We start from the raw sequence: 18662 nt of genomic DNA, 5'->3' as shown, positions 1-18662 counted from the left end.
ACCACTTTGCCGATCTCCAGTTAGTGCGGAGTCAGCCACTGATACACCTGTGCATTCAGGGCGGACAGGAGTGTCCGGGATGTGGAACAGTACCTGGGGAGCTGGGGGGGTGCCGTTGATGTGGAGCAAGATGCAGCAGCAGAAGAGGACTCAGCCGAGGAGGTTATGGAAGAGGATGGAGTAGGAGGAGTAGAGGAGGTGGCAGCAGGCCTGCCTGCAAGTCGTGGCGGTGTCACCAACTCCTCTGCAGAGCCACGAATTCCATGCTTGACAACCGTCAGCAGGTTTACCCAATGTGCAGTGTAGGTGATATACCTGCCCTGACCATGCTTTGCAGACCAGGTATCAGTGGTCAGATGGACCCTTGCCCCAACACTGTGTGCCAGACATGCCATTACTTCCTTTTGCACAATCGAGTACAGGTTGGGGATTGCCTTTTGTGCAAAGAAATTTCGGCCGGGTACCTTCCACTGCGGTGTCCCAATAGCTACAAATTTTTTGAACACCTCAGACTCCACCAGCTTGTATGGTAAAAGCTGGCGGGCTAAGAGTTTAGTCAAGCCAGCTGTCAGACGCCGGGCAAGGGGGTGACTTTGTGACATTGGCTTCTTACGCTCAAACATGTCCTTGACAGACACCTGACTGTGGGAAGATGAGCAGGAACTGCTCAAGGCGAGAGACGGAGGAGCGGATGGTTGAGAGGGGGCAAGGAGGACAGCAGTGGTTAACGTGGCTGAAGATGCTGGACCAGGAGAGGATGGCGGCTTTGAGTTTGTGTGCTGCTTGTACTCATGTGTTGATCCCATAGGCGTTTGTGATGTGCGATCATGTGCCTTCGCAAAGCAGTTGTACCTAGGTGGGTGTTGCACTTCCCATGACTCAGTTTCTTTTGGCACAGGTTGCAAATGACATCGCTGTTGTCAGAGGCAGATACACAAAAAAAAATGCCACACTGCTGAGCTCTGCAATGACGGCATTCTGGTGGTGGCAACAGCATGCGTTGATTGGCGTGCTGTCTGGCTGACCCCGGGTGCCGATGCATGCTGTCTGACTGTGCCACTAGCTCCTTGCGACGACCTCCCCCTGCTTCCAACTCGTCTCCTCCTCCTCCTCTCTGTCTCCCCATCTGAACTTTCCCCCTGTTCTTCTTCTCTTCTTGCGGCACCCACGTGACATCGACGGATGCATCGTCATCATCAACCGCTTCACTTGTATCTGACAACTCAGCAAAGGAAGCAGCAGTGGGTACATCATCATCATCACACCGTACGTGTGTAATGCTGCCTGAATGAGACATATCCCTGTTATCTACATCCTCTGGCAATAATGGTTGCGCATCACTCACTTATTCTAACTGATGTGTAAATAACTCCTCTGACATACCAAGTGAAGCGGCTGTGGTGCTAGTGTTGGTGGTGGCGGCAGGCGGGCGAGTGGTAACTTGAGAGGTGCCCGAAGCTAAGCTGGAGGAGGAAGGTGCGTCGAGGTTCCGAGCGGAAGCTGTAGAATATTGGGTGTCCTGTGTTAGCCAGTCAACTATGTCCTCAGAACTTTTCAAGTTAAGGGTACGTGGCCTCTGAACACTGGGCATTATTCTAGGGCCAAAGGGAATCACAGCACCACGACCACGACGGCCCCTGCGGGGTGGCCTGCCTCTGCCTGTCATTTTTTTTCGATTAGTGGTACTATGCGTGCAAGCTACTGTGACACCAGATATGAGTGGCACTGGTGTGACACTGTGCCCTGGCAGGCCCTGAAATGCACACTCGTGAAGGAAACTGACTGCTATTATATTACAGTCCAAAAAGTTTTTTTTTTTTTTTTTTAAATGCAAGCTATTGTGACACCAGTGAGTGAGTGGTGGCACTGGGCAGGTCCTGAAACGCACATTAGTGAAGGAAACTGACTGCTATTATATTACAGTCAAAAAAGTTTTTTGTTTTGTTTTTAAATGCAAGCTATTGTGACACCACTGAGTGAGTGGTGGCACTGGGCAAGTGGGCACAGTATATGCTGTGAGCCTGACACACAGGCTGGCAGGCAGGCAACTGCAATTACATTACACAGAAGAAAAAAAAAAGCAGACTGATGTTCTAGCCCTAAAAATGGCTTTTTGGGGTGCTGTCCTTACAGCAGAGATTAGATGAGTCCTTCAGGACTGTAGTGGACACTGAATACACTAGCCTAACTATCAATTTCCCTATCAAATCAGCAGCAGCTACACTGTCCCTACTCTCACTAAGAATGCAGCTTCACAATGAATGGGAGGTGGGAGGGTCTGGGAGGGAGGGTCTGCTGCTGATTGGCTGGAATGTGCCTGCTGACTGTGAGGTACAGGGTCAAAGTTTACTCAATGGTGATGAATAGGAAGCGGACCGAACAGCGCATGTGTTCGCCGTCCGTGGCGAACGCGAGCAAGCGATATTCGCCAGGAACTATTCGGGACATCACTATTTCCCAGTATATCATATTTTTTTTTAACCTTATGTACCGTAAAGTCCGTCTTATATTAAAGATACTAAGCACATACTATATGATTTACAAAATATGGAATGGAAACCCACATGCATCTTAGCCACAGCTACGTTATGGCTCTATACTTCAATACAGAGGCGGCTCTCTAATTAGGCGGTTTAGGCGGCCGCCTAAGGCCTCGCGCTGGCCGGGGCCTCGCGGCCGCCTAAACCGCCTGTTGGCAGAGTGTGTCAGGTCCTCGGTCAGTGGAGCTGCAGACCGGGAGCAGGGGCCACCGGACCACCAGGGAGCCCACTGGACCACCAGGGAAAGGTAGGCTCTCCCTCCCCATCACCCCCCACCAAACTCAGGCTCACACCCGACCACCATCACCACCCACCACCACCCTTAGCCTCACCCCCACCACCCTCAGCCTCACCCCCACCACCCTCAGCCTCACCCCCACCACCCTCAGCGTCACCCCCCACCACCATCAACCCCACCACCCTCAGCCTCACCCCCCACCCTCACCATCACCCCCCACCACCATCACCCCCCACCACCCTCAGCTTCACCCCCCATCACCCCCACCACCCTCAGCTTCAACCCCCCCCACCATCACCCCCACCACCCTCAGCCTCACCCCCCACCACCCTCAGCCTCACCATCCCCCATAACCCCCCACCACCCTCAGCCTCACCCCACCCTCAGCTTCACCACCCCTCAGCATCACTCCCCCCACCACCTTCAGCATCACCCCCGTCACCCCCCTCACCCCCCTCAGCATCACCCCCCACCACCCTCAGCATCACCCCCCACCACCCTCAGCATTACCCCCCACCACCCTCAGCATCACCACCCTCAGCATAACCCTCCGTCACCACCCTCAGCTTCCCCCCACTCACCATCACCCCCTCCTTCTCACATCACCCCCTTCTCACTCTCACATTACCCCCTCTCACTCTCACATTAGCCCCCCCACTCTCACATTACCCCCCCACTCTCACATTACCCCCCCACTCTCACATTACCCCCCCACTCTCACATTACCCCCTCTCACTCTCACATTACCCCCTCTCACTCTCACATTACCCCCTCTCACTCTCACATTACCCCCTCTCACTCTCACATTACCCCCCTCTCACTCTCACATTACCCCCTCTCACTCTCACATTACCCCCTCTCACTCTCACATTACCTCACTCTCACATTACCTCACTCTCACATTACCTCACTCTCACATTACCCCCCTCCCCCTCTCACATTACCCCCTCTCACTCTCACATTACCCCCTCTCACTCTCACATTACCCCCTCTCACTCTCACATTAACCCCCCTCACTCTCACATTACCCCCTCTCACTCTCACATTAACCCCCTCACTCTCACATTAACCCCCTCACTCTCACATTAACCCCCTCACTCTCACATTAACCCCCTCACTCTCACATTAACCCCCTCACTCTCACATTACCTCCTCTCACTCTCACATTACTATCACCCCCTGCTCCCTCTCACATTACCATCAACCCCCCGCTCCCTTTCACCATCACCGTCCACTCCCTCTCACCATCACACCCCCCGCTCCCTCTCACCATCAGCTACCCCATACACATAGGGTCTCAGACAAAAACACAAACATGCTCACAGAGACATACATTCGCACACACAAGGATACTCTCTGTCAGACACACTCTCAGGCACATACACAGGTAGACAGTGCGTCAATGTGTATATGTGACACTTTTTTGTTAGTGGGGCCTCATGTTTGCGTTTCGCCTAAGGCCTCATAAAGTCTAGAGCCGCCTCTGCTTCAATATACCTCACCAGAAAGGTTTAGAAGTCATACAAGAGATTCTTACTGCTCATAATCAATTTGCCACAGCGGAAATAGACTTTATTGTTAATTGTATTGATTTTGTTCTTAAAAAAAAGATTTGATTTGGTTTTGCATTGACTCAAAATTCCTTCTCCAGCTATGTGTCGTTGTGATGAGTACAACGTTTGCCCCCCAGTTTCGCTAACCTGTACGTATCTAATTGGGAGGCATGTTATGAGGGTTTGTGTGATTTTTTTTGGGTGGGGGTGGGGAAGAGGTGTGAAGATTTGTCCTATGGCGGCGCTATATACCGTAGATGATTTCACATCCTCATTTCATTCAGAGCCTCATTTCTTTTTAGACCATACACTTTGTTGAAAATGTAAAAACTAAAATGTATTTCAGAGTCACAGAGTGTAATACTGCCATTGAAGGTACTCGTTCCTATCATGCCGCCTGGTTGTCCAATTTCCCTAAGGGTCAACTGATTCGCCTCAGGAATCTTATCTGTAAGAATGTAAAAAAAAAAAATCAAAACAAATTTGATTTTGCGTTCATTACTCAGTATAGTGCACATGCCAAAACAATAGAGCTATTAAAAAAAAAACACTGGCACATAATAAAAAAGGACAATATTTTGGGAAATATAATCCCTTACTTTCCTATGGTTATTTTGAAGACAGCCACTAAAATAAATAAATAAATAACTGATTGGCCCACAGTCTTTCTTCAATTCAATCTCAAAGCTCTGGTCTGTTTAATACCCATAGAAACATAGAATGTGACGGCAGATAAGAACCATTCGGCCCATCTAGTCTTTTAAAGTTTGTTTTTAGTTGCAGTAAGTGTTCAACATGTATACTGGTATATTTTGTTTTATGTATATGTATTATATAAATATTTCATATATACATATTTTTTTTTATATATAATTAATAAATTCTTTACTGGTAATGCCTTGATTGGATGAAAGGGTCTAAGACCTGTGGCTTACTGCATGTTTTGTTGGTGGTTCAGTTTTTTTATGTGTACCATATGTATTTATTGATACTGCTATGCGATAGTCTTTCATTCCTCCCCCCCCCCTTTCGTCTTCTGGTTCTGTGCAGCTTCCATGTTTGGCGAGTCCACAGTGGGACGCAAGTGTACTAATTTCGTCAATAGGCCCAGCCTCTTTCCGCATGGCGGACGCCTGGGAAATACTGGACGCATGTGAATCGATCTACCACAATCAAACCTCCTATATATATATGTATATATATATATAGTCTTCCAGATACTGCTATATATCCCTGAAGTACCCTATAGAGGACGAAACGCGTTGGATTACTAGGACATATTATTTTACTTGTTTTTATATTATTTTATTTTTCCCACTTCTGAGTATTGGGCTGCTTAGCCAGCTGGGGATGTACCTTCTCCTTCCACACCGCTGCAAGTGGAGATATGCCTTCTAATGCTGCCTGTGTACAAGTGTGATACAATAAATCTTTTTCATGTTTATACTTTACTATTGTGGCTATTTCTTCTTTTGTATATCTATGCAAGGAGTTCATTTCACAGAAGATTGCCCCATTTTATTTACCCTGGAAGGGCGATGAGCCTGACACTACCATCTGTTTGTGAGTGCATTACCTAGTTGTTTTGGGATGTTCTTACACTATTAGCTGTATTACGCCATGTGCTACAGGCAGTCCTTTCTTACCGACCAGATTCCGTTCTTGCGACTCTGTCGTAAAACGAATTAGTCGGTAAGTTAGGATGCACTACCGAACATGCGCTAGAGAGCAGGTCTACGTTAGAAGGAAGCCTCCGAAAGACCAGTTTACTAGCTCATAGATTCGCTCACAGATAGATCAGCTCACTAGCGCAGGAAATCTAGAGAGCTGATCGTAAGTATGAGCAGTCGTAAAACAGGTAGGTCGTAAAGTGAGGACCACCTGTATTTGTGATCTGCTATACACTTGGATGTGTGGTTCTCACCCACGTTTTGCTTTATTAGCTCTGTAGAATGTAGAATTCCGAAGATTCTGTATGGAATTGAGTAGTCAATGAGGAATCCTGCAACATATATATTATAACACAGAATGCAGCATTTTCCATGTGTTCCAAATATGACCATATTAATGTCCTGCAATAAATGATGTGTAGCATTTAGCATTCCTTCAGTAGTTCCAAATCTGGTTGCTGCATATTTAATTACACCCAACTTTAAAATTAGATAGTGGGTTGGGTAAAATTAAACAACATTTCCAATTAAAGAAATACTGTTCTTTTGAATATTGCCTTTATTTTCCAGTAACTGGCATTTTTTTTGGGTGCAGTTTTCAAATGATTGTATCATTTTGTATTTGTTCAACATATCAGAATCCTATTCCCTGGTACAGTGAGAGCATTAAAAGACTGGCTGTTTCCTGCTCTAGTGGAACCTGCAGTTGGAGAGCTTTGTGTCTGCACGGACGATGATAGTGGTGCACACACAAGATGGCGGCGTCCATAGGTGCAGGTCTGCTTTGCAGGAGGTTAAGAACACATGGCCTGACTTTTCAAAGATACAAATTCAAGAAGAAATGGGTAAGGGAGTTCATGGTGCATGTTTCAAAAACTGAATGCTATAAATATGGGCTGACTACAGATATTTATTAATGGGCTCAGGGTAATGTGGTAAGCCAGGACTACTTTCCCCATCATCCTCAGCCAGCCAAATGACTTGTAAAACATCCTGGAAGTCCAGTCCTAAACTGGTGGTGAGCTGAGACTCATAACTTTTTTAAAGAGAATCCCAGGGCAGTAAGTGGTCCTCTTCTTCTGTTAAATAGTTAATGCATTTAAAAAAAAGCAATTAATAAATTTAAATTTAAATAAAAAAAAAAAACGTTTTTAAAGTTCCTGGATCTATTTCATTTAGCAGGGACAAGCACAATGGACTCTGTCCAGACCCAGATGTTCTGCCAATCAGGAGCCCCTCTATCTGCAGAGGCTTAAAGGACTAACCCAAGCACCATAACCATTACTGCCTGATGCAGTGTGGGAGTATCCAAGTGCTACATTTTGCAAACCTTTATTAGAATGGTTTACAATTTACCCCAGTGCTACAGATTTTTTTTTTTGCGCTATATAAATAATATTAACCTGGGTCCCCCTGGTTCCTACCCGCATCCATTTTCTACTAAAAGAATAGATGTGTTCAACTGCCAAGACCACGATGTGAGGATATTAAAGGTTTATTCCAACCACCATGACCTCTTCTGCATTTTGAAGTGGTCATGGTGGTTGGGGTCTGCTAGAAACACTGCATTACCAGACTTACTGGCACTTGTGTGCCAGGAACTAGATATGCCTGAGGAACCCTGTGCCGGACTGCCTATTGTCAATTTTATGCATATGTTATGTCTGTCGTCAGCACACACTGGACGCCTGCTGCAGACGTTGAATGTTTCTTCCTTGCAGGCAAATACTTCAAGGGGAAACGCATATCTCCCCTCCCTTCTCCTTATCCCATGCGCTAATATTGTGTTTACTCCTTTCCTCTCCCCGTCTCTTTGCCAGTTCAGACCATATGCATGCACTCTGAGCTGGTTAAATGGTCCAATCAAATGTTTATCTAGGAGAAGCCTTTGATTGTACCTGCCTGCAGCTCCTGTGAGCTCAGATAGGGGCATGCCAAGCAGGGCTGGAGTTTCTTAATTTTATTACAAAATGTTTTTTTCCAGTGTCTTTTGGGGGGACCTAAAAAATAATGCACCATGGGGCATAATTCTAAGACAAAAAACTGATTGGAAACCATTTAACAATACCGCTTGTTTGCATCCTGGGCTATGAAACAGAAATATCTGTGCCAATTCAGATGCAATTAACTAAACATTTGTTGAACTTTGTATGGCATTCAGATTTGTTTTACTGTTGTTTTTGTTTGTTTTAGCATACTCCAAATTGAATGCGCTCATCAATATTCTCTCCCCATAAGCTATATTGAACCTCGGCGCAGGTTATCAATCAGAATGTTGCTTTAATAAGCCTCTGCGTGAGCAACCTAATGTTTAATGTCTCAGTCGGATGTTCACGTTAAGCACATCAAAATGAAAACCATTTAAAAGAAATTGAATGAGCTTAATATCATTAATTTATGTTTATGTAGCACCAGCAAATTCCACACCTCTGTATAATATAACCTGATTTACAGAAAAGTTGATATTTAACAGGTATTTCAAAACATTTACCATAATATTAGTTACACACTGGTACAGAAGGATAAGAAACCTGTGCCTGGGAGCTCTAGTCTAATAGAAGATCGGTGTGAAGTAATGACAGTGATTCAACAAACTGAACCCCATTTAGCCAATATGCAGTTTGCAATGTCAGACCAAATTTGGAGAGTTCCCCTACATTTTGCAATTTGGGGGCAATCAGAGACCCTGCTATTTACTCTGTTGTAGAGGTTTCATGTTGAAGATATATTCTCGACTTTCACACTTTCTCACTATTGAAATCCTCTCATTTATTTGTAGGCTGCCACTCTTCCGAACATTACCTGTTCAAGGTTAGCACTGCAGTACTTTGATATGAATTATAGTTTGCAGTTTGGTGAACTGTGGCCTTCCATCCGCATCAGCCTTCTCTCCGAACAGAAGTATGGAGCACTTGTAAATAGCTTTTCCCAAAAGCCTACGGTTATACAAAAGCTGAGCACCTTAAATGCCGCAGACTTTATTTTTGAGGCTGAGAGATCAGTCTCGGACTTGCAGTTGGATACTTTAAAGGACTCCAAAGTAGTAAAAGAGGCAAATGAATTTCCACTGGAAGCAGATGTTCTAGAACCTCAAACACAACATCTTCCAAAAAAGCAAGCATCAAGTCTGATGTCATCACTGCTGTATTCAAGTCTCTCCTGCTTTACATTTTCCAGGGGGGATATCAGCCGCTTCCCATCACCCAGGTAAAAGTTTATAGTACTGTAATGCATTATTGATTTGCATCCAAGGCAGGGCCAGATTAAGAGCCCAATGGGCCTGGTGATGACAATTATGAGGAGCCTAAGTAGAGACTCTTATCGACCAAAGACACTAAAACAGTCATACCTCTAAAGCGTTATGTATCTGGTGGAGATGTTGCCGAAAGGGAAACATATGAAGCAGCTATAAAAAATAAACCTCAGATTGTCTTAAAATATGCTAATCTCTCTCTAAATCATGCTTTCATCTTTCAAGTATATCCATGCCCCCTAACAGCAGTGTCCGGTGAAGCAGGAAGTTAATGGCCGATGTAAAAGGGTGGGCCACTGACGCATGTAACCAGAACTTCTGAAAGGGACGAACATGCCCAAAAAGGAGGCATGTCTGCCCAAAGAATTGGAAAGCTAGCCTGGCATGAATGCATGCTGGACAACCGCATCCTGAGCTTGGCATAAATGCGTCTAATGATGCGCTCGCTCCATGCTTTCTAAGGACTGTCCCCTAGCACTCACATGTCCACTTGTCACCTTACCTTCTTACTAGCAGGCAGAAGCTCTGGGTATACAGGGTCTGAGACTCAGAAAAGGTGGATGTAGTGAGTGTCGAAGAAAAGGAAAATGCCACAGTGTTAGAGAGACCAAAGTCAGCATTACCTTAACTCATTTCGTTGTCAGTCAGTCCACACAGGTTTTGTTCCCATACATCCCTCTTAAGTTTCCATACCTAAGCAAGAGTATGTGAAGAGTAGTTAGGGTTGTCTCCTTTCTTGGAAAAAAAATACAAGCCTTACTAATTTGCATAACTAATTATGTATGCGTGACATCACATGATGTAAATCACAAGAAGTGACATAAGAGAAAATTCTGTAAAATCACCAAAAAACTACTTAGTTTGATTCTGCTGTATAGATGGATTGCTCCCAGTGTCTCCCTGTCACCCAGTGTCACTTATTTTCTGCGTCACCATGTCTCCCAGTGTCCCCATGACACTAGGGGACACTGGGGAACACTGAGACTGTGTATCAGTGTCCCCATGTTGCCCAGAGTCACCATTTCGCTCACTGTCCCCTAGTGTCTGTGTCCCCATATCTCCCAGTGTCCCTATGTCACTTGGGGACCCTGAGACACTTGGGGACCCTGAGACACTTGGGGACCCTGGGAGACGTGGGGACCCTGGGAGACGTGGGGACCCTGAGATACTAGGGAGACATGGGCACACAGGGACACATGTGCACAAAGACACTGGGAGACATGGGAACACTAAGACTCTAGGGACACTGAGTCACTGGGAGAAATGGGGACACTGAGACACCAGGGACACTGGCTGGGAGACATGGGGACACTGAGACAACCGGGGACATTGTGTTCCAAGTGTCTCAGTGTCCCCATACGTGTTTGTTTCCCGTGTCTGTGTCCCCATGTCTCCCAGCATCCCCTAGTGTCTCAGTGCCCCCTAGTGTTTCAGTGTCCCATGTCTTAGTGTCCCCATGTGTGTCTGTGTCCACATGTCTCCAAGTGTCTCAGCGTCCCCATGTCTCACAGTGTCCCCTAGTGTCTCAGCCTTTACTTCCCTGAGCTGTAGGCTGTCTCTGGAGGCTGGGAACTGCTGTCTGGATTCTCTGTGCTGTGTAGCTGCTCCCCCGCGGATCAGTGAGTAAAGAAATGCTGGTATATGCTGTAACTTCCTATCCCTGCCTCTCTCCACACACACAGTGTCCCCTACTGGCCAGTGATGGGATTGCAGAGTAAGTTTATACTGAAAAAATACCGGAATTTGTATTGTCGGTATTACTGAAATATCATCACCGGCCAAGCAGCTTCAAAAATTTTTTTTTTTTTTTTTTTTTTTTTAAATCAATGGGCCTTTTCCATGGGCCTGGAGCTGCTGCTCCATCAACCCCCATGTTAATCCGGCCCTGATCCAAGGGCATGATACAGATATTCTAGAATGTTTCCTAACTTGCTCTGCATTCACTGCTTTGTAAATAAAATATAATTACAATGTAATATTTTGAAACCTATTTTAATATTTAGATTTTTTTTTTTTAATGTAAGAGATTTTTTTTTTTTTATATTTTGAAAAGCAATCATTTTAAAAGTTTTATCTAAAAAGTTAAATCAAAGCCAAAGGAAGAATAAAATATCTACTCGACAGCCAATTGTAAGAGCTATCATCTCCCCCCCCCCCTCCCCCCCCCAAGACAGATCAGTCATATTCTATTCTAACAGCAATGCTGTAAATGAGTGTAGGCTAGTCTGTTTGCACTATACGTATCTGCAACTGTATACCTTTGTTTGGAACCTGTGTGTTGTAGAATATAGATGAAATAGTTTACTTATCATAATAGGAGTGTGTACTATATATTGCAAAGTCCTTTATGTAGTGTTCAGGCTTACTATCATGTATTGCTGTCAAATAAACAAGAATGTCTATTGCTGTCTCTATGACTGATTTCTCATATGTTTGCTCATTTTTTTAAAATAATTCTGATGAACTCAATAAAATGGCACTCACTCTGAGTTAGCGAGGAGGTCCTGGTGCACACTGCACGGTAAATCCAAAAAGGCCAGAGTATTAGCCAAGAAGAATGTTGTTGATACATTATTTGATATACTGCTTCTAGCTCCTAGAATGTAATAATCTAGATTGTCATAGTTTTTTTTATTAATCAATCTTTGTTACAGGTCAGACATCTTTGGGCATCTGGAATACTATCTGATGGACGCTGCATCTCTGTTACCTGTGTTGGCATTAAATGTACCACCTGATAGTGACGTTCTAGACATGTGTGCTGCCCCTGGTGGAAAAATGCTGGCACTTCTGCTGGCTGGAAACTGCAGTATGTAACACATTATGATAAGCCGTAGGCTTTTAAAATATTTATAGTAAAGGAAAGAATTTTAGAAGTGCATACGATTATAGATGACTGCATACGCTCTTGATTCTGTTATATATACATACATACACACACACACACACCTCTGTCAACACTGACCTACATGTTTGGCTAAGATTATTTGCTTTCTGACATACTGCACCAGTCTAAAGTGACTTGATACAATGTCACATGCTATTGCTTTCAATGTCTATCTTGGCCTACACTAAAGATTTGGTAGCTGTAGCGTCACCAGGCGTTCTGTGGGATTTTTTTTCTTTTTAGAAAAGTCCAGACTGCTACTACTATTAACTAAAATCACGTCAACACGAGTTCCCAACACAGTTCTCAAGTACCCCCTACCAGTCCAGGATTTTGGGATTACCACACTACTGGGTAATCCCTGAATCCAGGACTGTTAGGGGGTACTTGAGAACTGACCACTGCGACTAGAGGAACACTAGCCTATTAAACAAGTAAATCCTGAAATTGTAATATGTTTCCGTAACTGCTTTTCATCAAAGCGAACAGCGACTGTTTCTGTGTCGACATGCTTATACTTGGCTCTAGCTTATGCCAAACATGTTGGTGACCTAATCATCTAAATTGTAATGGCAAGTATGAAGAAATAATCAGCCTACTTTCCTCTGCCTCCCTACTCTCCATGTATATCACACACATGGATGGTAACTGGGACCGTAAAACAGAATCATCCCAAAATGTATTGAGTGCAAAATATAATCATACATTGAACAATGTGTGTGAAATGAATACAAAATAATTTCCTAATGCCCACCCAAGGCATAGAAAACGGAGCCTTCATTAGCCTGGGCAGTCGCTTCTCAACCAAGAGTGGAAGGACAGGCTTTCTGTCCCAGCATCATTGCAGCTGACTGTCTGCTCTGCCTTAGTCCCTGCGGAAGAAATATACTTTGGGATAAATGTAGGGACAATACTGGTTATCATATGTAGACTGCATTTTCTGTGTTACTCAAGGAAACAATGGGAAATGCAGTACACAAAACTCTCTAATGCCAAGGCTATCCAGGGCTCATTAACATTTACTAATCCCCAAATTAAAAATCCAATTGGGAACAATAGATGATCATGCTATAGTCACAGCTTGGCTGTTTAAGCACGAATTCTGTAATTCAGATTTTATATCCGCACAGTTCATTGTTTACTGAATAAGGTGGACTATATTCCTTATTATGTATCTATCATTTTGCAAAGTAATGTTACCGCCATTTCCTATAGCTTACTATACCATTCGCTTGAAAAGCTGAATGTAGCAGTTTAACCTTGTAGAATTGATATATTGGGCACGCAATTCATGGTAATAAGCTCCATATTCACACTTGCTGTGTCTTTCAGGACACCTTACTGCCAACGATATGTCCATTTCACGCAGCGGTCGGCTCCGTAGGGTCCTGCTGTCTTATATTCCCAGAGAATTTCGAACAGAGGACAAAGTGCGCATTACGTCATGGGATGGCCGGAACTGGGGCGAGAACGAGAGCAGTGCCTATGACCGGGTCAGTTCCCTAAATATAGGATGGTAATATGAGACCAAAGTAAAACAATTTGCAAAGAGATTGTAAATGTATTTTATACGGCTTCATTTGTGTCCCCTGCTGGCATTCAGAAGGTTAATTGTGATTTTTGTTTTTGATAATTATGCTGTTCCCTTGTTTCGTTATTCAGGTTCTGGTGGATGCCCCATGTACCACAGACAGGCATTCCCTTCTTGAAGAGGACAACAACATTTTCCATCGATTGAGGACTAAGGAGCGTCAGATGTTGCCAATGGTCCAGATTGAGCTGTTGGTGTAAGTTAACTGGATATAATTATTTGTTATAGTTGCATCATTTGTCATTCGAAGGAGATTGTGGTGATGAGGGGAGGTGTTTTGGTTAAACAATCCCCTAATGCAAAGGTTCCAAAAAGGCACTTTCACTATTTCATGCAGAATTATAGTAGCCAATCTGATCATGCCCAGACCCCATTTTAATTCAGTGTGCCGTCCTTTCAGTATCTTCTGCTTCCTCATCTAATCCCATTTTTCTTCATTCATCTTTCACTTGATCCACTCTAGCATCTCAGTCCTTATCCACTTCGTCTCCGCCAAATAAACCTTTATTATGGTAATCCCCTCTCTAATCTACACTGAGGATTGATAGCAAGCTTGTCGTCATGCACCAAGCTGTAGATGGCTTACTATTAATATGTCAGTGAAAGTATGATGCAAAATTGGTCACAGGAACCGCACTCACTCCCAGCGGCCATAGGCCCTTGGTTCGGTTGCACCAAAGTCTTTGTATATGGATAAGTGCAGTTCCTGGTTTAGCTGGTGAAAGTATGGTAACTTGGGTCCATTGGTTTCTCACAAGTGTTTTTATATGTTAGAACATGTTAGGCCTTTAACCCCTTAAGACCGGAGGGCGTACAATTACGTCCTTTTTAAAGCGGCTCTAAACGCCACCGGGCGTAATTGTACGCCCTCCGTTTTTTTTTTTACTTACCCGGTCGCCGGCGATCCCACGCCGGCAATCGCGGTTGGGGGGACTCCCAGGGAGCCCCCGCGGCACCTCCGTCCTCTTCAGCTCCCCCGGGCCATGTGAGAGTGAGGTCCTTGCGAGGACCTCACAATCACATGGCCGGGATAGCTGGCTGCAGCAATGCCAGCAGGGGGACTAACTGTAATGACAGTCCCCCTGCTGGCTGAAATAAAAAAAAAGTTAAAATAAGTGTAAAAAATAAATAAATATATACTTAGATTATATATATATATATATATATATATACACACACACACACACACACTGTCTAGGTGTATTTTAATATTAAAATATATATATATTAATATCAAATTACACGTAGACTGATACTGATTAAATATATATATTATTACAGTATTATGACATGGACAGTTAAAATGTCATGTAGAACTAAAAAAATAAAAAAATCTTATTTTCTCCCATTTTTTTCATATTAAATTATGTTTCATAGCTAAATATTTGATATTAAATGAAAGCCCTGTTTCCCCTGAATAAAATGATATATAATAAGGGGGGGGTGCATTTAATATGAAAGAGGTGAATTATGCCAGGTTTTGTTTACATTTTGTTTCGTTCACAACGTGTACATTTGGCTCCGTCCTTAAGGGGTTAATATGGTTTCTCCAGTTAGATATATTTTAATGCCTTTCTCCTCCTTATTGCTCTTCAGGGCTGCCCTGCAGGCAGTAAAGCCAGGAGGTGAAGTGGTATACTCCACGTGCTCTCTGTCCCAGCTGCAGAATGAGTATGTAGTGCAGCGAGCAGTTGAGCTTGCTTCCTCTGAACACGGAATTCACACAGAGCTCCAAGACCTTAGCTGCTTCAGAGAGATTTTCAAGAACATTTTCAACTTTTCTACAGACTGCAGGATAGGGGAATTGGTCCTCCCTCATCTCACTGCAAACTTTGGGCCTATGTACTTCTGTAAGCTAAAGCGCCTGCCCTAGCCTCAAGTATCTGCAGCAACAGAAGCACACGGAACAACATTTTAAAGCAAGGTCGTGACAACACACAAAGTCCTGGAGTTCCAGGCACTCTCAAAAACCCCTGCAGCTGCTTGCATTGTTCTGGCTGGCATTCCTTTATTTTTGAGGCTGTCTCTTAAAAAAAATTAAAAAAAAATAAAAAACCCAAGCAAACCCCAAAGGACATTTCTCGTATATATAAAGAGTGACCCATACGTTTATTAATAACATTTTCCAAAATAATCTGTATGACCATGATGAATAGGAAATATAACAGTCTGTGACTAGTAGCCCATGGATGTGCACGGCTGCTATACACGGACAATCTGACGACAGAGGATTAGTTCTTCCCGGTAGCAGTGTTTCCACTTCCTCTTTAAAGCAGGAGACATCATAATAGTGCAACATTGTGTTTTCCAAAACAAACAATCAGGGAGTTCCTTTAAGCAATATAATAGTATTATATACAGTAATATGGACAACAAGCAAGAGATAACAGACAGACATGTATGTATGTTAATGTTTGAAGACTTGGACAGAGCTCTGTAATGAATCAAAAACTGTATTGCACAATTTGGACTAAAATATCCTTGGTATGATATAAGACCTGCGCAAAAATGTTGTTCAGCCAGTTTATCCGAATCAGAATTCATTTAATCCAAACATAGGATTCATTAAATAATATCCCGGACAATTCAATTCGTTCAGGGGTGGATTAACAAGTTTTTATGGCACATTGGCTCCAACTAATTTTTGTGCAAGTCTAGTGATTTACAGAAACGTGTATGTTCTATTAATCTCCATGAAAACCTACAAACAAAAGTAATTATGGTGTTGATCCTTTTTAAATATCATGAACAAATATGAAGTATTACATTAAACTCAACTGAGCCAAAGGCTCAAAACTCAGACTATAGATATAGATATTCAGTGCTTGCTAGGCATTGCCCAGCTTTCTCCTTGTTTAACCTGACCTAAAAAGAAGGTCCCAACCAATAGTGTAGCACTGTATCAATAAATACAGTTTCAGAATATGATACTATTTACACTCGCAATTTCAATATACCTGTGCTACCTGTTGGGGGTGTATGCCTCGGCTGCATGAGCAGAAAAGTGCAAATATAAGAACAGCGCTATCCCAAATCCTGGGGCCTATAGTAAACCAGCAGGCATGTGAGTAAAAGCAGAAAGCTTGGGTTCACCATGTGCTGCTCCAGTCTTTCTCTACAGCTCTTTGAAGATAGGAGCTACTAATCAGGAGCTTCTGTTAGCTTTCCGGAGCGGCGCCCTGCACTGCTGAGGTTGCCTGCTCTCACTGACCTGTATTGGAGACAGGAAGCAGTAACCAACAGACCTCAGGTAAGAAGTGACACCATTCTAACATGGTTTGACTCCCTTCAGTAGGGATGCGCCAGGGTACTACTGTCACCATAACCACTACAGCAGGCTATAATGTTTAGGATTCTTGCAGTGCTTCTTTAAATAAAAGAAATGCAAATATAATATCGAATTTTATGTTTGTAATTTCTAATAGATTTTATTATCTTTATTTTAGTTTTGTTTCCTATTTCATATTTAGTAGTATTGACAAAGTTCAGAGATTATTGCCATTTATTTATAGAGTGACGACAGTACCGTGGTGTCAAATACATAATTTTTCTGGAAATTCCAGAATAAAACAATGAAAATCACCTGTAGCCTTTTTTTTTGCTCGCCTACTGGTGTTGAAACTCCTCTAATAGATTTATCTGATTGGATCTTACAAACAAATGGCTCTAGGGCTGAAGTGAAGATTAGGGATGATAAGGGACAGCCTTGCCCCACACACTTCTGTCATGTAACACCATTTAGACATCAAATATATTTTTGGCCTTTTTCTCCAGTGGTAGCCTTATTAGGCTTATGGACTAGTTTCAGGATGTCAAGGAAGCACCTTGTGTTACCTGTCAAGCCTGGGACAAATCTTGCTTGTTCAGCCGAAACTAGTGTGAGCAGGAGAGAGCTCAGTTGGTAAGCCAATAGTTTGGCATAATTGTTTGTCTGTGTTGAGCAGTGAAATTTGTCTAAATATATCACTAATATAGGTGATTTAGCAGGTTTTGGAATTGTCACTGTTTGTTTTGTAGGATACATAGTGTGTTATTCAAAGAATACGGTGTTAAACAGGGTACAGGGTGTGTTATACAGTGTATACATTGGATTATACAGGATCTTATACAAGGTATTGAGCAAGCATGTCAAACTCACGCGCCCTCTGTAGTGGTGCTGGAATATGACATCATTCCGACCTGGCATCACTAAACTGCGCGCAAGGGAGCAGTGAGGAGCAGGAAGGGAGACGCCCCACACCAGCTCCCAAAGGTAGGGAGCAATAAACAAAATGATGTGAGCGTGTGTGTGTGCCTGTCAGTGTCTGTCTGCATTGCGTTGGCCGTGGCTGGACCTGGAGGTGCACAGAGGCACGCAACGCCATGTCACGTTCCGATGTGACGTCAACGTGCTCCACCTTCACAGGGTTTTTAAGGAGTAGCGGGAGGATCCGCTTTGGCCCAGGGTGTGGTGGTATACTAGAGGCTGGACTCCAGAGTCGCATACTGGCATTGGCAATGTGAGTGAAGTTTTTTTTTATTTTTTTTTTTTTTTATACAGAAGCCAGGTTTTAGTAGAGGGGCGTGCTGGGATTTAGTAGAGGGGGGACGGGCGGGCGGACTGACTATGAATTAGTATGGGGGGGAATAGGGTTTAGTAGAGAGGGATGCTGGGTTTTTTTTTGCGGCCAAGTTAAACCTTGTTTATTTGGCCCGTGCTAGCCTTTGAGTTTGACATGCTTGGTACAGTGTGTGTTATGCAGGGTTTATATGTATTATGCATGTTATGGGGTATGTGAAGAAAATGGACTTTATTTAGACATTTTCTTCTATATTCGTGTGTTTTCTCCATTTTCCTGTATAATTATTGGTTATTAGTTCGGCAGTTTGAAACTACCGAACACCGACCCCCCTCCTGGCTTGTTAAGTTCAAAAGTACCGTCGATTTAAG

At 43.6% G+C, this 18662-nt stretch overlaps 1 protein-coding gene across 1 annotated transcript; it reads left to right on the top strand.

Moving 5' to 3' along the window:
- Positions 1 to 6756: 6756 nt before the first annotated feature.
- Positions 6757 to 17297, top strand: NSUN4 (NOP2/Sun RNA methyltransferase 4). The gene is made up of 6 exons (XM_063427184.1): positions 6757 to 6846; positions 8781 to 9208; positions 11909 to 12063; positions 13474 to 13634; positions 13804 to 13928; positions 15329 to 17297. Exons 1-6 carry the CDS (start codon positions 6757 to 6759, stop codon positions 15603 to 15605), a joined length of 1236 nt encoding a protein of 411 aa, XP_063283254.1. The 3' UTR covers positions 15606 to 17297.
- Positions 17298 to 18662: the final 1365 nt, after the last annotated feature.

The sequence above is a fragment of the Pelobates fuscus genome, chromosome 7 (genome assembly GCF_036172605.1).
Source record: "Pelobates fuscus isolate aPelFus1 chromosome 7, aPelFus1.pri, whole genome shotgun sequence".
Classification (NCBI taxonomy): domain Eukaryota; kingdom Metazoa; phylum Chordata; class Amphibia; order Anura; family Pelobatidae; genus Pelobates; species Pelobates fuscus.
This window is presented reverse-complemented; position numbering and strand designations above follow the sequence as displayed.